This window comes from Dendronephthya gigantea, unplaced genomic scaffold (assembly GCF_004324835.1).
Source record: "Dendronephthya gigantea isolate DGI-Jeju-01 unplaced genomic scaffold, DenGig_1.0 000024F, whole genome shotgun sequence".
Taxonomy (NCBI): domain Eukaryota; kingdom Metazoa; phylum Cnidaria; class Anthozoa; order Malacalcyonacea; family Nephtheidae; genus Dendronephthya; species Dendronephthya gigantea.
The window spans coordinates 515930-539514 of NW_021163034.1; the positions used below are offsets into that span (position 1 = coordinate 515930).

Sequence of the window (23585 nt, forward strand, 5' to 3'; positions counted from 1 at the left end):
GTTACCTGTAGAAATGCCAACTTCTGTCGCCCAAAATTACGACTACTACAAGGAAAAAAGACCATGGCATTTTAAGACTCCGCTGCGCAAACGCAGGTGGAGTAATAAAAAATAACACCATTCGCCATTGAGCTGCCTATGGTTGAACTGCCGCTGATTGTGCAAACATCCCTACACCCTAGAACCAGGGGCTAAAAGAAAAGGGGGTGTCGTAGCCGGGTAAAAGAATTGGGTAAAAGTCTAGAAGTTCAATTGTTAAAAAATGTAAATAAACCGCATGATACGTTCACTTTGTCTTACATTTTTCTTTACAATTCTGTGTAAGCTGCCACCTGTCAACGCGCCCATACCCGACCACATCTTGTTAAACGGCGAAATAGCAGCCATATTATTAAAATAGGACCAGAATTTACATGTATTAAATATATTCTTACCGCAATGCCAATAGACCTTTTTCATAATGACGTCAATCGCGGAAAGTCTTAACATGTTAATGTAATAATGTTATTACGTATCTTCGTAGTTTAATACTGCTTGGATGCCATGTCTGGCGACCGTTGCCGCCTTTCATCTCATCAGATGTTTATAGTGATATATATTTAGATTCTTCGTATAAAAATATGCATATGGAAAAAGAACAATATTAACAAAATGGCGTTCAACTGAAAAGCGCGCTAAAACAGTATATACTTCATCTAACATATTGTCAGTCATTTTCGACATCCTCCGGGGGCACGCGAAGATCTTGATCTAATTCCTGATCTGTTCCATAGCTTTTCCCGCAGCTGCCCGTCGTGGCCGTTGTGAAATACGATCATTCACTTGGGTCGTTTGATCCTTTTGTTTGGCGTGATCCTTGTCTTTATTCTCACGATCATCCGTCTTTGCTCTTACTTCGAGAGGATAAAGTTTCGTTATCGGTCGGTTTGTCTTACCTAATGCAGTCCGGATGTTCCCGGCTCGTACATGTCCGTCTCGTCCTCTAATTAAACTTTCGACTACTGCTAATTTCCAGGTCAGTCGGGGTGTATCATCATGAACTTGTACAACATCTCCTATCTTGATACTTTCTCTATCTGTACCAGTATTTCTATGAAATTCTTGTAAGGATGTGAGATATTCTTGTCTTCAACGTTGGTTAAAGTGTTGTAAGAGTAGTACCAGTCTCTTGGCGCTTCCTTGGAGTTCAGTTTCATTAAAGTTTGGATCTGATAGTTCGTCGTCATCCAGATTCTCGTTCGGTAGAACTGTCAATCTCCTGCTGTATAACAGATGCGCTGGTGTAAGTGGCTGCTCGTCCCTTATATCTGATGACACGTAGGTCAAAGCGTAAGAACTAGTCTGTATACCTGGTCGAACACTTGTCGTAGATATACAGGTACTCGTGATGATTATAGGGGTGCAAGTAGTGGTTTTTGCAGGAAAGCTTCGAATATTCGTTGTGGTGCTCCATACTTTTAGTTGATTAAAAAGAAATAAAAGGATCAATGAGATACGGCTCACAGAATACAGCGAAATCAGTTGTCAATATTTTACGTTAATTCGCTTGATTCCTCATTAGATTCTGGTTGTAGAACGTCTTACCACTAAATTCTTGACGTGCATACTGATTTCAGTGATTTTTGTTTTGTCAGGAAGATTTTTCAAGCACACGTACCATCATAGTACTGCGGTTTCATCCTATGCGAATGCTTCTTTATTTAGTATTACCACGTTACTTACTTTAGTATGCTTTCATTCAATCATGCTACCCCTGATGTTCCTTATTTAATTTTCATGCCAGTGTTGGTAGTTAAGTTAATTGGACATGAAATTTGTTAAAACAGAGCTTGCACTCATGAGGGGAAGAACTTTGCCTTCCATGCCTATAACTAACTATAAGGCTTTCTAAATTTCCTTAAAAAGAACTAATTTTGCAAAATAGAAAATCTTTTATATTGTTGTTTTAACATTCAAATTTACAAGAACATTAGTCATTGATTTTGTTTGTGAGCATTACTGAAACCTAAACGCGGTTATGCACATATGTTTGCCACTTAACAGGAGAAGAAAACGCATGTATAAGCTAGCTAGTCTATAATATTGACTTACTTTCAGTAACCTCTTAGGATTTGGAGTCAGAATCGTTTCCAAATGAATTGATTGCAGTGCATTTATATGTCCCAGTATCTTTCCACTCCACTTTAGGTATGTAATAATACGAGTTGCCAGCACAATTGACCTTGGTATCATTATGATAAATGGTAAAACTTGGTTTAGGAATCCCTTCAGATTTACACGTGATAATTACTGATTCATCAATATTTTACAGCTGGGTTCTGTGAGAATTTAACTGCTGCATGTCATAGTATGTTGCAATTATGATATATAATATGGTCAAAATGGTCATATATTTATATTGAAAAGTTTCTGACACGACACTGAGCAGACTGTCAGGACAGGCCATGCAGGCTAGAAAGTTAACGTTGCATTCATATACTGGTATATATATATCATTCATATACTGGTATATATATAATTATATATATATATATATATATATATATATAGGGAAGACATTATTCAGGACACAGGGAATTCTCCTTTCAACAAACCAGGTCTTAACCAGCTGTTCCTTTCAACAAATCAAGTTTAATTCAGACTGACAGAACTGCTTGAAGTTCAAGGCATACGATAGGCCTATAGCTAATTAAACCAGCTTCTGATCTATTTCTAATGATGCAGGAGATTATTGATATACACTGCAATACTAAAGGTATACTGCTGGCATGATTTTGTTTTTAATACTGCTAATTCATACTCGGCGCGTATGTATTTGATATGTTATAATGTCCCAGCATGCTGTTAACGTTATTCATGGTCTCACCTCGGATACTTCGTCAGTGGTCTTAATGGGAAATCGTACTTATTTCAGCAAGTAATTTTTAAGTTAATATTGTACAAACATTTTCTTGTCTATATTATATTAAAGGAATACCAAATGATTTTCCGTGCAGGATTGCGTGATCCATGCACGCGGGATGTTGCGAGACTTTCGGAAAGCGTGAAAATACACGAGCCGTAGGCGAGTGTATTTTCACGCTTTCCGAAAGTCGAGCAACATCCCAAGTGCATGGATCACGCAATCCTGCACGGAAAATCATTTGGTAATTGTTTTATAAAATAACTGTAGTGAAACAAACTTAACTTAAAATTAAATTTCGCGTGCAGGATTGTCTAAAACGCGTGCAGGATTGTCTGATCCTGCACGGCTATTGACCAATCACATTGCGTGTTTCACTATAGTTATTATATAACATGCAATACTAAGATACAAAATTTCATAACATACCGCTAAAGTCGCTAAAAACAATTCCTCGCTTAGACTAGAACTGATCAAGTTTGGCTCCGACTGGTGATGCTTGTTCCGCTTCCTGGTAAGTAACGACACTGATATAGCCAATGCCTAGAATTCCTTGATAAGTATTTTGAAATTCCTTTATAGCTCGACAAAGGTTCGGCAAATGGGATAAGTGTTCGGCAAATGGGATAAGTGCTTCGCAAATCGTAAATAGTAATATATCGCGGGGAATGCAGTAAGGCGACCAAAATGAACATCGAAATAATTGAAAAATCGACGTTACTGCTTTTATCTCATATATATTTTATATCTCATATATCCCGCAATTGTCTCAGCATTTTGTAAGCTTCGCTGAATCTGTCAGATTATAAAAAACACTGAAAATCGCAGCAGAGATTGCAAGTGGGAACTGGCTTTTATAGGATGAGTCTTTACCTGATCCAACACCTGTCGAAGGCGTAGGGGTGAACATAGAGGTAGTCATACAGGTATAGTGGTACAGGTAGGGATAAAGGTTGCGGTTATCGCAGAACTCGTCTTCACATACCTGCGCCTGCGGTGCTTGATAATGTTTGTTGATTTTTTAATGATTTTATTAACTGCGTTGTTGGTCCTTGTTCTGACTTGTCAGCTTTATCAAAAAATGAAAGGATTAATATTTGTAGACGGAAAATATTAAGTACAAAGAGAAAGAAGATGGTAGCTATCAGCACTATATCACTGTCAGTCTGTCAAACTTGCTTGGATATATATGCACAATAGCACACGCATGTATTCGCCGGCTTGTTTTCAATACTGGCAATTTCATCTCCAGTCGCTTTTCTTCTTCAATATATTTATAATTTGAACTATTCATAACATAACTTCGGCAAACAGAGCTTATCTTAGCCAAACATTTCAAGTTGATATAGGACAAATACTCTTTTAAGTCTGCATGAAATACTATAGGATTTGTATGATCCTTTATTCCACTTACGCGTTGGTAACCATACGGCTTTCAGCCACTGCATGCATGTTATCATTCCACAGATGTTTGAAACCATTATATATAATGTTTATTAACATCCAGGAGATTGTAATGGGGATCGTGTTTAGTGCCGCCGCGCGTACAGTTATATTAAAATGATTCCCATATATAAACGTAACGTCTGTGTAGCACTTGATTTAGCCGTTGGAAAGCAATAAAACAAAAAAAACTTTACCTTTTATTCCTTGATGTCGGCTCTAGTAAACCGATTAACTTCTCTTTATTTACTGGTTTTCAAAATTCTTGACTAAAAATTGCTAATCAGTTTAGGGAATTATTCACAATGCTCGAAATAAAGCATGAATGAAAAATACCACTAATTGATGTAAATAATAGGGTTTAATGGAGCGTGTAGGCTCCAGGGAAATGGGATAGCTATAAATAAGGTGGTTCTCGCTGCATTCAACACTTCAAATTTGATCAAGCGCCCGGGGAGATTCTGTTACGGTCTTATCCACGAATTTTCCAGCGAAGCATTCCTATGGCCGAAGCGCCTCAAATGCCACAACAAGTTGTGGTACAAGATAATCAACCTCCAGTCGATGCTGAACCTCATGTTGTGCCTGTCCCTGAGCCCGTTGAAGCCGAACAGGAGAATTTGGAGGTATAATAACTGTACAGTTCGTTAACTTGTTAATTTTCATAGCTACTAACATATAAGACCCGTTGTCGTTGGACCAAATTTCCCCTATATGTAGAGCAAGTTGTCACCCTTATTTGTTTTGTGTCAGGGTCTGGCGTCTCTATCAGCTCCTCAATTGAGGGATTGGTTTCATGGGAATTTGTTTTACGCCGGCGCACGTGTAAGCTTTGAATGTTTACATATGTCGGCTGGGGAAGTTTTTTCTTGGCCTATACGATAAACGAAGTAGACTATTTTCAATTCCATAACATTTGAGTTCAACGTTTACTCGAGGTGGAATAATTTCGGTTCAAAACAGCCCGCTGAATGATCACTGTTAATGGTTACCACATGTATAGCGTTACGGATATTATATTATGTCAGTTTAGGTTTTTAGTCAGACTTTATCCGGAGTGAAATGATTTTTGTCGGCGAGGGACCGCTTAATGATCACTAACGGGAGTCAATTTCTGAATGTGTTTTGAGCTCTGGATTATTATATCAATTATGCTTCAGACTTTACCCAGAGTGAAATGATCTTTGGGGCAAGGGACCGCTTAATGATCACTTACGGGAGTCATTCTGAATGTGTATTGAGCCTCTGGATTATTATTATACCAGTTTATTTTCAGAGTTACCCTGAGTGAAATGATTTTGTGGCAAGGGACCGCTTAATGATCACTTACGGGAGTCAATTTCTGAATGTGTATTGAGCTCTGGATTATTATATCAGTTTATGTTTTCAGAGTTACCCAGAGTGAAATGATTTTTGTTGGCAAGGGACCGCTTAATGATCACTTACGGGAGTCAATTTCTGAATCTATTTTGAGCTCTGGATTATTATTATACCAGTTTATGTTTTCAGATTTACCCAGAGTGAAATGATTTTTGTGGCAAAGGACCGCTTAATGATCACTTACGGGAGTCAATTTCTGAATGTGTATTGAGCTCTGGATTATTATATCAGTTTATGTTCAGATTTACCCAGAGTGAAATGATTTTTGTCGGCAAGGACCGCTTAATGATCACTTACGGGAGTCAATTTCTGAATGTGTATTGAGCTCTGGATTATTATACCAGTTTATGTTCAGATTTACCCAGAGTGAAATGATTTTTGTCGGCAAGGGACCGCTTAATGATCACTTACGGGAGTCAATTTCTGAATGTGTATTGAGCTCTGGATTATTATTATATCAGTTTATGTTCAGATTTACCCAGAGTGAAATGATTTTTGTCGGCAAGGGACCGCTTAATGATCACTAACGGGAGTCGATTTCTGAATGTGTTTGAGCTCTGGATGATTATATCAGTTTATGTTTTCAGACTTACCCACAATGAAATGGTTTTTGTCGGCAAGGGACCGCTTAATGATCACCATTTAATTTGTGCCTGGCACATGTCGATATTTAATATACTTGCAAAATTTAGCTAATTTGACATGCACGATTACTAAATGTCAGTTATGGTTCATTCGGTTCGAAATGAAATTACTCGTTCTCCGATGTTTTTAAAGTGTTGACCGCTTAATTTAGATTTTGAAAAGAAAGTATGAGGAGTTAAAGAACAAAGTCGACTCTTTGACGAAATCGTCTGTAGACACATTACTTACGAAGATTCGTAATCTCGCATCCCGTCCGAGCGCCGAATTCTCGCGCTTTGAAGCGATGGATATACTTGAAGCCATCAAGAATTCCGCTCAGGACAACCAGCACGAGAAGGCTAATTATTACAGATTGACATACGAAACTCTTCGTTCGAAGCTACATTCCAGCTCCGATGAGAAATTCCGAGCCTTCTTATTACCACTGTTGGGGGATAAGGACCAGGAAAAAATTTTAGATATTGTGGCCAAGGTTGAGAAGAATGATCGTCGACAGACAAAGCATGTACTAACGGGTGCTAGTTATAACCGCGTGAAGGACACTCCGTATAGATCTATTCGCTGCTTTTATTGCCAAAAATTTGGTCATACAAAGGCCACATGTTTTAAACTAAAACGAGACAAAGATCGTGACTCGTCTAATCAAGCGAGTCAAAGTAAATAAATCAGTGTATTTGCATGTTTCGTTGTTGTGTCATCTTCTTTGTTGTATATAGCTCATTATTACAGGCTATAATAAACATATCATATACGTTGCGCTCGTTTATGGCTTTCTTCTCTGCTGTATTATATTTTATTTATCCCGGGTTATACGGCTTGCAGGGTGTGGCGACTGCGAAAACAGAGCACCTAAATCAACTCTCCTAGCCATGCTGGGTCACAGTTGTCGCCCTCTGCTGGTCCGTGGGGCTGCCTGGTTGTTTTACTTCACAGCTGCGTTGCTTTATTATCCTTATTGTCATGTTTGCTTTAGGCTCCCTCGTCGTTAGCGTGGGAGTGGGAGTTGGATCCTACTTTTGACGAAAATCTTCTAGCTACGGCGCAGCTGCCACCACGCCGCCTGCGATGGGTCGATTCGCTGGCGGGCCCCATTGAGACCAGTGGGGGGCCGATGACTGTGTCCCAAATAAAGATCAACGAGATCATTCATGGGGAGCGCGTGGGATCACTTGACGATTTACAATTTAGGGACCCTACTCACTTTCGTGCTGGTGAATTACACAACAATGTTGCTGAATGGGAAAAGTTACTTGATCAGGTCCCAAGCCCACAACAGGTCCAAGTTTTGAAATGGATAAGGGAAAAAGTTTCCATTACTGACTACTTTTGTCCTTTTCGGGGTAACTTTAAGGGACAATTTTATGATACAGCTCTTCCTCCACCTGCCCAATTTCCAAATAACCCTTCTTGCCGCCCCTTTACAGAATTCATTCGTAAAACTCTACTAGAACGAATCCAAACGGGCGCCATCTCACTAGTGGGACGTGTACGAGAGACCTCTGCTCCACATCTAGTCTTACCATTGACGGTTGAGCCAAATAAACCTAGATTATGCCATGACGCACGTTTTCTCAACTTATGGATGCAAGATGCCCCATTTCACTTAGATAATCTTACTCATTTACCTCGATATGTGGGCAAAGATACTTATCAAACAGTTTTGGACGATAAGTCTGGTTATGATCACCTTTTGTTAACCGAAGAAAGCCGGATGTATTTTGGTATCCAGTGGGGTGGGTGGTATTTTGTGTATAACACTCCCGTTTGGCTGGAAGATATCTCCGTTTGTATATCATTCGACAGGTCTCATGGCCACAAATTTCTTCCGTACCATTGGCGTTCCGTGCTCATTATACATCGATGACCGTCACAACGGCCAACTGCAGGTAGATTTCACCTCCGGAGCATATCCTGCATTACCTACGACAGATGCTCGTAATTTCGCTGCGGCCAACTCAGCCATTTTTCTTGTGGCATATTATTTAGTGCACTTAGGCTATTTTTTGGGCCTCTCTAAGTCAACATTGATCCCAGCTAAGATTGTTTCATATTTGGGCTTTCTCTCGGATTCATCTCGCCAAGCGTTTTTGCTCATTCCGGCCAAGAAAGAGAAATTTCTTCAGCTTGTACGTGACATTTTGGAAAAATCAACTGTCTCAGTTAGGACTCTCCAAAAGTTAGTGGGGAAATGTGTTTCATTCTCGTTAGCGGTCCCAGGAGCACGAATGTTCACTAGAGAAATGAACCATGCTATTGCCAGAGGATTGCGTACTCATCGTCTTATTAAGATCGATCGTAACCTCCGAGAGGAACTTCACCATTGGTTGTTTCTTGAAACCTGGGATCAACCGCTACCCTGGAGAGATGAACGTCACGTCAGAATATCTCTCGCCACCGATGCATCCGGTTCGGGTTGGGGAGCTTCCGTCCATAACAAGGAAATGGTTACCATTTCGGATTATTGGAGTGACGAAGAACGGTCTTCCGACATAGTTGTCAGAGAAGCTTTAGCTCTCCATAAGACATTGATATCTTTTTCCCACATGTTACGTAATGCTTGGGTCGACGCACAGGTTGATAATATGGCCGTTGTATCTGCTTGGCCGAATGGAGCGAGGAGTGTAGCGTTGAACAAGGTGATGAAGGCACTGTTTTTCACAACGGCTGAACTGAATATCGTTCTCCATCTACATTTTGTCCCTTCGGATCAGAATCCGGCAGATTTCCCTTCACGCCGGCTCTCCGTTTTGGACAGTCAGTTGCATCCAGATATATGGCAGATTGTCCAGAATGAATTTGGCGGTAGTGGTGGTCACACATGTGATTTGATGGCCTTGGACAGCAACGTTATGCGGGATTTGAAAGGTAAAACCCCTTTGCCCCATTTCACACCATTCCCCTCTCCAGCTTCCTCTGGAGTTAACCTGTTTTCCAACACCTTGGTGATGACGTCACATTCCTTACACGGCCCTATGTTTTCCCGCCACTCGTCCTGGTGGGGTCGGTTCTCCGATTTCTTCTGCATACACGTACGAATGCTACATTGGTGACTCTTGTGACCTATCCCAAGAAATACTGGTGGCCGTTGATACTCAAGTACTCTTCTAAATCGATGCGTTTGGCACGTCAGGATCAACAGAATGTTCTACTGGTGCCATCAAGGAGTGGTTGGGTCCCTCACTCTCGTATCCCGGGAGATCTCTGGGCATTTTCCCTCACCTTCACGTGAAGATTCTTTTATTTACAGTGTGATCTGTTATAATACTTTGTGTGTTTTTCTTTGTGTATCGGCAGCACCTTCCGGCCATGGCCAAGCTTTTCGTTCCCTCCGTTGGATGCCCCACCTGTCACCACGCCAATGACATTGATTTTCGCTTTTGTCAATGCTGTGGATATAAAAGAAAATCCATTTTTAAACACTCCTCGACTGCTATGGATCCCGGAAAATTGCAGGAAATTGATGAACGGCTTCGCCAACTTACCCTATTTTCACAAGCAACTAGTTATTCGAAGCAAAAGGATTCGCTTAAAAGAGAATTAGAACACTTTCTCGGAACCCTTCCTGGTTCACCGAGTCTTTTCAATGCTACCCCTCGCGATATATGTAGGTTTCTAGTATTTAAAGACAGACATGGAAAGACACAAGTTCATAAGAATGGATGCTCGTTTCTGGGGGAGAAAGGACTGCATGAATGTGGTTGCCCTTTGAGGCTTTCTCACAAAACCGTTGACTCGTATATAGGTAAGCTCAGATCGATTTTCCATACTATTGGCCGGGATGGAGAATGGGACCAGAGGCTTGGCTTGGGAAATCCCGCAGCAGACCAATCGGTGAAGGATTACCTTCGTGTGTTCACAATGGAACAACTACAAGCACGCGTACAACCAAAGCAGGCGAGCCCGTTTTTCATTGATAAGCTGGACAAACTTGTCTGCCACATTAAAGAGCACATGAAATCACCTAACATCACCCCATCCCAGCGTTTTATTTTCGCAAGAGATCAGGCTTATTTCAAAGCGGTGTTTTTCAGTGGGGATAGACCTGGGGACATGGGCCAAGTTAAAGTGCCGGAGATTCTTCGGTTTCCCAATAACGACGGATTCCTATTTAACCATATTTGGGGTAAAACGCTGCGCGACGGCAGCTCTAATATTTTTGGTATCAAACGAAATCCTCAGACTAGTATTTGTCCGGTACGTGGCATAGAGCAATATATAGCGATCGCAGAACAAATGAACGTCAATTTGAAAGATGGATATCTCTTCAGGCCGACCAATCCCCAAGGTGCAATAGTGAATGCACCCTTTACGTCATCAGCTGCCGAAGCTAGACTTAAGGCTTATCTCAAGGAGATGGGTGAAGATACTGGGGAAACCCTTCATGGTTTTCGCTCGGGATGTGCCATAACTCTCGCTTTATCCGGAGTTGAGCTTTCAGAAGTGATGGACCATGTAGGTTGGACTCAGAGACACACGGCATTATACTACCTCAAGCTGGCCAAGGTTCTTAACCCTGCGGGCGCCTCGGCACGGCTCGCTCAAGTGGACTTATCAACCGTCTCGCAGGAGTGGGAAAATGCCAATGAGCTGAGACAGTTTGTGTCGGCCTTCCCAAGTCACCCTTCATCCAAGCGTTCGCTCGAACACTAATTCTGTTATACCGTTTCCCAATAAATTTCATTCTGAAACCTCATGTGTTACATTTGAATGTGTCCTGAGTTTGCGGAATGTAGATTCGGGTTGATTTCGAGGTTGGGAGTTAGGTTCGTTCAATTTGGGGTAAACAGTTTTGGGGTGTTATAGTGTGGGGGTTTAATGGGGAGGCTGTGGGAATTGTTGAGAGGTAAAGATCGCGATATGTAGCCTGTCTTGCGGTTATACGGCTGTCCGTTTATTTGGGTTAACAGAAGAGCTGAGCGTCGAGATCATTGATCCCATACTCAAACAATGAGTGCAAGCGAGAGCATTGGGAAATAGAATACTATTCACAATGCTCGAAATAAAGCATGAATGAAAAATACCACTAATTGATGTAAATAATAGGGTTTAATGGAGCGTGTAGGCTCCTGGGAAATGGGATAGCTATAAATAAGGTGGTTCTCGCTGCATTCAACACTTCAAATTTGATCAAGCGCCCGGGGAGATGGCGGAACGGACCGCCCACCCTACCCGATTCGTGGAAAATTCGTGGGCCCGTTTTACAGGTTCTCACCTGTACCTGAGCGCTCGATCATTGATCCCATACTCAAACAATGAGTGCAAGCGAGAGCATTGGGAAATAAAATACTAAGGTGGGGGGACGTTGCTCCACTATATCTGGTAGAAATTTCAGCCACTGCATGCCTTTGCATGCCTATTTCGTACATCAAGATATTATTACGGCTCATTTCAAGAATAATTTTTCCGACGTTCGGGAAAAATAATTTTCATCAGTTGTATCAAATATGTGATTCTGAGTGCTAAATATTCCTTATTTTAAGAAATGAAGTTCTAAGTGACATTTTGTTTTCTAGAGTTTGCACAAGAAACTTTGAATTTCTCTGCGCGCGCATCTTTTCAAACAACATGGACGAGAACGATTTTAAAACATCAATCGTGCATTATAAATCACAAGCCAATGATTTTGATATTCATCAAAAACTTGACTCCGTCTTCGTTCTTCATAGCGCGTTATCCCAAGAAAAACATCAATTTTTGAATTGGCAATAAAGATCGCTGTGATTCCGTTTGTTGATGTGCATATAAGACATTTGGCCGTGTTACAGTGTTACCTTTTACTGAAGATGTGGGAGAATAGCTCGAGCTCTATGTCTTTATAGTCGATGATATCGATGGCAGCATGGTTGATGATGACTGTCCTGTTATGGTTTCGCAATTAATAAAACAAAAAAAGCTAATTAAGTTTTAAAAAGTAATAAAACATCAACTATGCCATTATGAATCGTAAGCGGATAATTCTGAAATTCATCATAAAAAACTGGACTCTCCATGAAAGCATGCACGTTTAAGTTATCCAAACAAAAACGTCAGTTTTTGAAAATTGTCAATTACAATCATTGTAATTCGGTTTGTTGATGTGCATAAAAATATGGGCGTGTTACCTTTTACTGAAGATGTCGGAGAAATGTTCCTGCTTGTTACTGTTTGTGATGCCATTATTTCTGATGTCATTATGGTCGATGATGGCAGCATGGTTGATGACATCAGTCCTGTAATGGTTTCGCAATAAATAAAAGAGAAAAAGAATACAAACATTCCTAATCGATCGAATTCACGTCAAAAGATACTAATTGTGAAACAGCTATATGAATGACGTTCGAAAATTCAGACTCTTGAAGTATTAATGGTATATCAATTAGAACAAAAAAAACTTATATTGGGCTACAAAGAATTTCTAATAGATTTCTAATAGTTTTCTTCGCGAGCTACACTCTTACCTATAAAACGCTTACAGGTCACATGTTTTCTTCTGCCCGTTAACAGGAGAAGAAAACGAGAATAAGTCATACCAACTTATTTCCGGTAACGTTCAAAAATTTAGAGTCGGAATCGTTCCCCAATAAATTATTTGCAATGCACTTGTATGTTCCAGTATGGCTCCACTCCTCTCTAGATATGTTATACAGATTGCCATGACCAGTAATCTTGACCTCGCTGCCATTATGGTATATAGTAAAACGTGGTACAGGAAACCTATCGGATAAACACATTATAGTCACTGGTTCATTAATTACAGCCGGGCTCTTTGAGAATTTGATAACTGCATTCGCAGGTTTAACTGCCAAAAAAACAAAACCATTATTGTAAAAATACTACAGTATATCCAGAAATTGAATAAATTCACCTGATGAGGCAAGCACTGTTTGTTATCATGACATGCATGCAAGGTTTACATTTGCAGACTTGTTGTTTTAGCTAGTGTTGTAAAACACATATTTTATTGACATACTCCGCAATGATTTTAGACTCTATATATGTATGTGTTAATTAGTTTCTATATTATGCTTTTCTGCATGTTCTACTACCCTCTCGAGTATTTTATATACTCACAGTAAATTATTACTTGGCATGATTTTTCGTCTGTATAATTTTGATGGGGGTAGCTTGTGGCTTCACACTTGTATGTTCCATTGTCTGTTCTACTAATATTTGAGATATTCAATGTTTGTCTTTCTATTCCAACATCAGTAATTTTGACTCCATTTTTAAACCAGGTAACATTAGCAGGAGGATTTCCACCTTCACCTCTGCATAGACACGTGAAGTTATCACCTTCATTTAGCGTGACTGGAGTGGAACAATTTAATGTCACGGTTGGCTTCTCTAAAATATATTGACATACCAATTATACAGTATAAGTAATTGTTACTCCGGCGTGAGCGACGGCGTCGCCTTGGTTTTTTTTTTTTATTTTTCGTCTGTCGCAAGTGTGTTTTGGCGCGAAATACACTAGTAATTGAAATGTGTATGTGACCGTATTTATCTACGTCACAGTTTTGTCTGCCTAGAATTGTGGTGCAAAGCTTTGGCTAATTTTCCGATGCGCGATTCGATTTCGCTCGCATGATACGGCAATTCCCCCAAGAGGAACAAATAAATCGCTCTTTTGATGCTGTTCGATGAAGTTTAGATTTTTAATCAATGTAATTAATCAATATACAACATTTTACATATGTTTTACATATTCTGTACGTGATATACAGTATATATAGTATATAGCTATATTGTGCAAATTATGATGCACTTAATTCTATGTTATAATTATACATTATTATATATCTTGCATGCATTTCCTTATAATCTAAAATATATTCGATAACTTACTAACACTTTCCGCCATATTTCTTTTAATCTGGTTAAAATGAACATGCTTTTAACAGCGCAAGCAAGCGTTTTCAACAATAATGATAAAAAATTGACTTAATATCCCGTGTTTCAAAAAACCAAGGTGCCGGCAATCACAAACTGTATCTATTATATCAAGCAGCACGTTGCTGATAATGTTTAATAACTCTCACTGCTTTAGCTTCCATGAAAAATTTTTACTCCACCATAGAAACTGTTACAGTGGATGAATGTTAGCCAGTCATTAGGACAAGCATGGACCATGGTGGATCCCGTGCGAACCAGGGAACATAAATTGGTCGAAGTCGGGAAAGGCGAAGACGTTAGTAAGCAGTCGTCGATACATTATGATTCTATCTAATTACGTTTATACCAAAACTATATATAGCTATTCAATACAAATTACAAATACACACACACAGATATATATATATATATATATATATATATATATATATAATATTATATATATATATATATATATATATATATATTCTGGGCAGGAGATTTTAAACGCACGCGCAAACAAGAAAGTCGCACGTCATCAAACTTGTAACGAACTGAAATTTAGTCGCCTGATGATTGCCTCTGTGGCATGAAACTCAGAGTAGCGATTAAGAATTATGTAAATTAATAAATATATATTGCTCTATTTGCTTGCAGTATTGAGCACTCTTTTATCTCATACGAAGAATTTCTTAATAATTGTTTATATATATATATATATATATATATATATATATAATATATATAATATATATATATATATATATATATATATATATATATACTCTGTTTTTCATGTTACCAAAATAATACGATCTTTAAGAAAGCAAACTACTGTGTGTGTTTACATAATACGTGATATCGAGGGAAATGTATAATGACAATATCGTTTTCATTATTTTCAGTCTAATCTTTACCAAAATTTTTGAGCAATATATATATTTGCAAGCATTAAGGCGCGTTTATATTCTGTGGTCAGAATAATCTTGGATTTGGAAATAACTCGAATGAGGCTAAACAGTTTGCATGCAGATAACACCATTGATTTCACCATTAGAAAATCAATGTCATCGATCAAACCTTTTTCTCAACCAATTTTTTAAATGACAAGATTTTGGGAAAGCGTCTATAAACATTATAGTTAACAATTATAATGCACCATTCTTCCCCCAATTAAAAATGTGCCAAACAAGATATGCTTATCGTTATTTCCCGTTGTTTTTAAACGACGGAGCACTTAATATTAAACAATATAATGAAACATTTGAGTTCCAAGTGTTTTAACTTGAAGATATTTGCTGCGGAACAAAAGCCCTCGCAGAAAACTCTCATGTGGCCAGCTATTGGACTTTTGGCTTAATTGATGGTTGAACTATGACAATACATTTAATTGCGAAAACATTAAGTTTAGTATCTATTGTGAGATATTCCGGATTTCATTTTAATGAGATCCAGTTTAGTGTGCATGCATGGTGAAGCATTTAGGATTTCATTCTATAAGGACATGCAGTTTAGTGTCTATTGTGAAACATTTGGGATTGCATTTAAAAACGTTTAGTTTAGTGTCTCTGGTGACTATGAAAATGAAAGCTGTTGGCTTGGCCAACACGTTGCAGAAACATCATTGAAAATCTCACACAAGGTATGAAAATTTTTCTACTGATAAATGATTTCTGCTGCTTAACTACGCGTATATATTATACCCAAGTTAATATTCCCTTGAATATGTTGTCTTACTCTTGAGCGAACAATCAAAATGCTCATATTGAGCGTTGCAGATAACCGATGTTAAATGACGCGATAAGGGAATGCAAACTGTCGAGACAAATATCTAAGACAGGTACGACTAAATGGAGACTACTAAATTTACCCCGCAACATTCCTACTTACTCCTCGCTACCACATTTAGGTTGAAACACTGTCATCATTCGGTGTCTTTGCGGTCTTCATGAAGTCGATGCTGGCATACTCAGTTGGTACATTTTTAGGTTCGTTTTCCGCTGGTTTCTTCTGTGACGGTCTTTTCAGCGCCTCAGAGTCCAGAGATGCATACAACTGAAAAATAGGACGCTCTTGAGAAAAGGCAAAACTGGTTGTCCGAAAATTAGGATGGTGATATTATTTAGACAACGAGTTATGAATCTATGAAGTTATGCCAATGCTCAAAAGGACTTATTTTCGTCATGACAATCCAACTTTTCTAGGATTGTTTGACCATAGCTTTTACAGAAGAGGCTCTTAGATAATTACACATTATATAGGTCGATCAATCTTTACAACTAACTTTATGACCCCCCTGTTTTAGAACCCGCTGTTTTAGAACGGTAATATTTGGCTGGTTATATCTATCGTTAAGTTACTAAACTCGCCCATGCAAATTACCCAGTCTATCGTGTTTATCATGGGAGACCCCGTGTGACTGTGCCGACATAACATAACATGATTGGGTGAAATTTTGAATATTTTTTTTTCGGTTATGCATTCTGGCAGAAGGCACATGGCCATCTAGTGATTGTGATTTCCCCCTTCACATACCGGGTTTCTATGTCTGTCGTCTTTATTCACAGACGCATAGACGGGGGGCTTCTGTTCTGCATTGTTCTGCGACCCTTCACCCTTATCGGGTGGTTTTGCCGTGTTTCCACCCCCTTCCAACTGATCTTCCTCAAGTTCGTAGTGGTTTGTGATCACTTTTGAGCCGTTTGGATTCACGTCGCTAAAATTGCACAACACAAACATTTTGAAAACAGTGACATGCACTTATGAGTGCAACGGTGAAAATAATTGTATGGAACAAGAAAATATCTATATAACTGAAAGCATGTAAATGTATGGTCGACTTTAGGTCGACACTGCTTCATTGATGAAAGGAAATTGATGTGGCTAGTTTACTCAAATTAAGTCAATGTTTCCTATTATATGATACAGTGAAATTTGTAGTGCATGCAGCAAAAACAGTTCGCCAAAGTTAAAGTTTCGTGTAGGAACGTTTGATATGAAACATAAAAATACCTTATGTACACATTAAAATTTTATATTAAAAATAAGAAATAACCCACCTTTTATTGTCTCCTAAAATAACAAAAGATAATCGTAAAAAAATTGCAAAAGAAGACGGATTTTACTTTTGAAGGCTGATACAATTGTACATACAGCATAAACCTACTACAAGGATTTAGAATCGCGTACGAACAAAGCATCAAAAAATATAAATTATAATATAGTCATCATAAAACAGTAATTAGGCTAAGAGGCAAAAGAATAACCTGGAGGGTTTAATGTTTATAAAGTATATACCGATCAAATTATAATAAAATTATACGCAATTTAGTTGAATTAATAAGTCGGATTTTTGTCATAAAACGTGCTGGGATTTAAATATTTCTTAATGGCCATTGAGATTCATTTTCAACAAATTTCAACTTGCACTCACATTTTGCAAGTGTACTTCGCCACCAAAACATCGTTAATATAGCTACTAAACGTCGGCCTGCTTTTGAAAAATTTTGCCCAATACAAAAGGGGCAATTGATAGCTTCACTAGCTGGTTTGTGGGGAAATTTTTTATTCTTTAAAGCAACTCGTTATATTAGTAGATTATCTTTCACCAAACTAGTTTAATTTTCGGTATTATCCTATACAGATGACAGAGAATCTAAAATAATTTTGGAAGGAAAACAAGCTATAAATTTCACGCGGTTTTAATTAAGTTGGTTTCACCGGAATGATGGATTTTTATTTTGAAAGCCATTCTTCTTTAAAAAAATTATATCTCGAAATGGTGGAGAAATTGCTGGCCTAACAGAATTTACGAGTTAACAAATGAAATAACTTACTTTCTTTGTATTTACAGTAAAAAATCAAGCAACAAACGAGTACTAAGAACGCCACCACACCAACAGCTATTCCCACAATTTCACCAGTGCCTAAACCTTCTGAATGTCCATCTTCATCATCATCACCACCTTGGTTATTACCTAAAAGCAGAGGCTAAAGTTCTACTACAAATTAGGCCTAGGTTATACGTCGCATTTTGGTCGCATCGAATGCAATTCAAACAATAGATAATGAGATGATTAACCTCACTAAGTTTCATTACCATCTCATTATCTATTGTTTGAATTGCATTCGATGCGACTAAAATGCAACGTATAACCTAGGCCTTACTGCATCCCTGTTGATGTATACCCTCCCCGGCCTCCCGTTCTATTGTTTTTAACACAAAGGTAATTTCGCCTCTAAAGCCTGATTCTCATATGTCGCCGACGCCAACGGTCGGCGATGTATTGCTTGTGGTCGTTGACGAAGAAAATTTATTCAAAATAATAAAGCACTTTATTCTTCAGTGATCACCAACATATGAGAATCAGGCTTAAAGAGCGGTTATAAATAGAGAGATAATCAGATTAACGTATCGTATCGAGTATATAACTGCGTACTTTTGATATACAAAATAACCACGGAAACAAAGAAAATTGACAACATGACACATGCATTCCCATTGCATTTTATACCGATTATTTCTCATTGGTCATGCAGGATTCTGCATATGGTATTGTGCAGCAAAGCTATTCATATATTGTAGCTCTGTAACAGAGAGGTACCATGAGCTAGGCCCTTCGAGCTCATCGATAACTTTGGACTGGGTAACATCCTTGTCGTTTTTGTCGGTATGACAGTAAATAGTCCGCGCGCGATTGGGCCAAAGCCAATGAAATTTTTCAATATGTCAAAAATTGCCATTCCTGTGTGTACTGCATGCAGTACATTTTTATATCTTCCCAAAGGAAAAGCTCATCGTTTGAAAATAGTCAACTGTGGCTTCGCTTCTCAACTTAATTTGCTTTAAAATTCATGTCCCTATTTGCTATTACCTCTTCCGTTTAGAATGCTCGAGCTTGGTATTGCTGCTCTTGTTGTTAACGATGGCTTGATTGTTGTTGACGATTTTGTAGGTTTTGTTACTATAACATCATAAATTAAACAACTTCAGTAAAACCATAATTGAATCATCTTCCAAATGTGGATTCAGTGTGGTGTGATTAGATTGACTATCTAAAGAATGTAACTTCGACGTTGGCAGTCTTCGTCTGGATGTTAATAGTAAAATCTACATTTGCTACGGCTAGGGAATCATTCGAAATTTTTCGCTTGATTTTCTTTTAAATCGAGGGAATTTGACCGTAGCGGCCTCCCTTGACCGGGACAAGAGCATTATGATCTATTTTAAGTATATCGATCTATATTACTTAGATTTCTCCCGTGAAGTTCATAAGAACTCAATAAGTGAAAGTTTCACGAGAACATGATAGGATGGGTAGATAATTCACGATTCCTATAGAAAGAGCAAGGACTGCATGCAGGCAGTGTTTTAATTCTTATTCCGCCATGCATATGTGTTTTGCCCGGTGATAAAATGCGCAAAAAATCCTTCTAAGAAAATAAATTATATTTACCATTTAAAAATTCGGAAGCAGAATCATTTTTGAAAGCATTATTTGCAACGCATTTGTAGGTTCCTGCATGAGTCCAGTTTACTCGAGATATAGTGTACGTCATCATACTTGCAACGACTATACTATCGTTATAGTATATCACGTATCTTGGTGCCGGAAGCCCATGTGATGAACAAGTCATGTTTACAGATTCATTAAATATCGCTGGATTCTCTGAGAACTTAATCGTTGTATCTACGAAGAGTAAAAAGTATCTTTTATTCTAATCAGAATAATTACACAAAAGTAAATAATTGATTTTATCATAGCATAACACAACAATAAATCATGCATCCACAGAATTCAACCAACACATCGATTCATTCGATGAACAAAATATAGTTTAGTAGAACACAGTCATTTTAAAGAAAATAGGCGCTACAGTCTGCGGTTCATGAATCTATTTTAGATTTTAAAATTAATATAATATATATAGGGTGGTAAAGGCACTTCGTGTCGTGGAATTTTTGTGTGAAATCAAACATGTAATTAAACATACAAACTTCTGTTTCGCGCTTACGCATGCGCGATTCTGTAATCACGAATTTATTTGATTTCAGACGAAATTGCATTCTACTCTGGGTAAATACTTACAGTAAACAAATACATTGACAGATTTTTTATCCTGTGCTATAGCGTGACTTCGGCCAACGCACGTGTAATTTCCACCATCCTCGCTATCAATACGGTGGATTAACGTGTTCTCCTCCATTCTTATTTCACCAATCAGGGCGCCATTTTTAAACCAAGTACAATTTGCTGGAGGAATGCCACCATTACACATACATTGACATATAAAATAATCGCCTTTTCTTACATTGATTGGACTGGAGCAATTTATTGTCACACTTGGCTTCACTGAAAAAAAGTAAAATTTAAAATTTGTTTTGCATAAACGTAAAATGGAACAGAGTTTACTACATCGCAAAAAATACATTCAAAGATAAATCATTTGTGTACATGGGACAAAAAATTGAGGTTGCAGCTAAATAGATAATAATTATATAAGGAGATATTGATGTAAATAAAAGGAAGAAGTTAGTTTGAAACTTGCGACATGCACTTTGTCTTTCTCTGTACCCAATATCTTGTGAATGTTTAGTTCCATAATTATTCTACAAGTTATATTTAAGCTAGTAAAGTCTATAATGTTCTCATACTAAAGTTTACTTCATGGTTTGTCAAAATAAAGTTTTTCAGCATGCGAGTTACGCCTTTTTACTCCGGCGTCAGCGACGGGAGTTGAGAATTTGCCTCGGCTTTTTTTTTATATTTATTTTTTTTATTTATTATTTTTCGTCGTCGCAAGTCTGTAATGGCGCGAAATATACTAGTATTTAAAATGTGTATGTGATTGCATTTATCTATGTCCCAGTCTTGTCTCCCAAGAGTTGTGGTGCACAGAGCTTTGGCTAATTTTCCGATGCGCGATTCGATTTAGTTTAAAGCGCGCGTTGCCCATTGGAAGAATTAAAAAACGGTTATACTACAAATCAAAAAAAGGTAAGCAATGTCGAAAGAGCGTTTTATTCCTTTTTGAAACGGATTGTGTAAAGGAAGCAATTCCTCACTAAATTATGCCTGTTTTAAACTGTGGCCTGTTTAGATTGGGAAAGAATTGCTTTCAACCATTTTTTTCATTAGGTGGAAATCACACAATCGATCTATATGTGCTTAGTAGGCAAGGTTTGCAATCTTAAACTTTAGCGAAAAACCTCATTTGAACTAGCTGTACACTTACAGTATGGTAAATAGTATCAGTGATAGTATGCTTTAAGATTGTTTAGTGTTTAACTTTACCCCATATCAAATACATGCATGTATATACTTACAATAAACTGTTACTGCGATTGATTTTTCCTCGGTATAATTTTCATGAGAGTAGCTGGTGACTTCACACTTGTAAGTTCCATTATCTGCTCTACCAACATTTAACAGATTTACCGTTTGTTTCTCTATCTCAACATCACTAATTTTGACTCCATTTTTAAACCAGGTAACATTAGCAGGAGGGTTTCCACCTTCACCTCTGCATAGACACGTGAAGTTTTCACCTTTCAATAGCGGAACGGGACTGGAACAATTCAATGTCACGTTTGGCTTCTCTAAAATATATTGAGACACCAATTACCGAAAGTATATGTGTTACGTAGTTAGTCATTGTGTAACGAGGGGTTACTGTATTTATAGAATTAAAACGCTAAATAACACAACTCTCTTACCGAACTCCCTCTCTGCTATACGCTCGCTCGCTTCAGGCTCGCTCGCTCCGCAGCATTGATACTTATGATTTCAACGTTTGAATAGATGCATAGGGTTATCTCGCATAAAATTATTTACATAAGTTAGAAAGTTTTAAGCTTTTACGTGCGTGTACATAAAATGCGACAGTGGAAAGCAGCCCAAAAAAAGGCTCGCTCGCTCCGCAGCAATTAGCTTGTATGTAGGTACACCACGTCAGTATTCAATACTGCATTTGCACTGATGAAGACCCGGGTTAACGGACCGAAAGCATCGCAGTATTAAATATTTACGTGGTGTACCTACAAGCTAATTTACTTTAAAAGTGAACAAATAAGCTACGTTTATAGTAGTCACTCATTGCATTCAATAGAAATGAAAACTTTTACCAAATTTCTTGTTGCAATAATTAAGCGACAAATGGGCAGTCTCGGTTTCGTGAGCCGATCACCCTGCAACAATGTATTTAAAATAAAAAAATCTATTTAGAGAGACTGGTATATTTTTGCCTGTACGATAGTGTAATGTACTATGCCATGGTTCAATACTTTGTTTAGCTCGTTTGTCTTTAATTCATTGTTATATAGAATTCAATAATTAATTCATTCATTCATTAGACCTGATTGTGAAACTTGAAAATTTAAATTTAAATTTAAAAGGAACTTGCCTGCGATGAAGATGGTAACTTCAGAAGAAGTATCGGTACATGACTGGAGTGTTAACTTGTATTTTCCATCATAACTGCGATTAACGTTCTTTAAAACCAATGTTGCTGGTTTTTCTACTGTAATCACAGGAAAGCTGACGAGTTTTGTAGCGTTACCATCATTAGCTATACGTGTAAGTGCAGTGTTACTGAAGGAACCGTCTGTACTTGTGAAAGCCCAAGATCGTGAAAACACAACAGATATATCATCATCAAATGACCACACTATTTTGCCAGTTGATCCTGGTAACAAAGTCATTTTGTTTCCACTTGTTGGTGACTTAACATCTCCTAAATATCCATAAATAATCTTGTGTGATATCATTTCACAATTTGTTTTAATAACTAAGCATAAAAAATGAGCGCGTATATATTGGAAGCCAAAAACAATATACTAAATATATACAATATTTCAATAAAGTTAACTGCAGTAAAAAGTTCGAGTATTGTATGATTAACACTTATTGGATGAGGTTGAGTGTGATATCGAGAATTATCAAGCCGAAGTTTGCATTATTCGCCGAAGCGAAGCTGAGGTGGATAATGCAAACTGAGGTGGATAATGAATACTGATGTTTGAAGGTTGAAATACTATGAATACCAATTTCCGCGGTGTTGGGTGGATCTGGGGCTGTTTAAATTATAAGTTGCATAAACGACCTTATCATATATATACTGATGCACGAAGAGTACGAAGAGTTATTATATATACTGATATATATATATATATTAATATATATATATATATATATAATTATATATATATATATATATATATATTTGTCAGGAGATGCTGCCAGTCCTTATATTGTGGGTTTGGTATGTAATATGCAATTTGTCTGAGGCTTGATAATTCTCGATATCATGCGAAAACCCAATTCAATAATTGTTTTATTATGTATTTCCTTTTTAGAGAGGAAGC

At 37.9% G+C, this 23585-nt stretch overlaps 2 protein-coding genes across 3 annotated transcripts in view; both read right to left on the reverse strand.

Annotated features, from left to right (window-relative positions):
• Positions 1-19905, reverse strand: part of LOC114522950 — a 74098-nt gene extending 54193 nt beyond the window's left edge. For both annotated transcript variants that reach the window (XM_028543735.1, XM_028543736.1), the window contains exons 1-4: positions 19678-19905; positions 19096-19185; positions 18058-18198; positions 17281-17293 (exon numbers count right to left, since the gene is read on the reverse strand). In XM_028543735.1, the coding sequence (XP_028399536.1) occupies positions 17281-17293; positions 18058-18198; positions 19096-19185; positions 19678-19858 (425 nt within the window). In that variant the 5' untranslated portion in view covers positions 19859-19905. The remainder of the gene's footprint in view (positions 1-17280; positions 17294-18057; positions 18199-19095; positions 19186-19677) is intronic.
• Positions 19906-20272: 367 nt separating this feature from the next.
• Positions 20273-22988, reverse strand: LOC114522775 (hemicentin-1-like). The gene is made up of 3 exons (XM_028543524.1): positions 22625-22988; positions 21549-21821; positions 20273-20574 (listed from the first exon to the last, which is right to left on the reverse strand). The coding sequence occupies exons 1-3, from the start codon at positions 22986-22988 to the stop codon at positions 20273-20275; spliced, it is 939 nt and encodes a 312-aa protein (XP_028399325.1).
• Between the last annotated feature and the right edge of the window lie 597 nt (positions 22989-23585).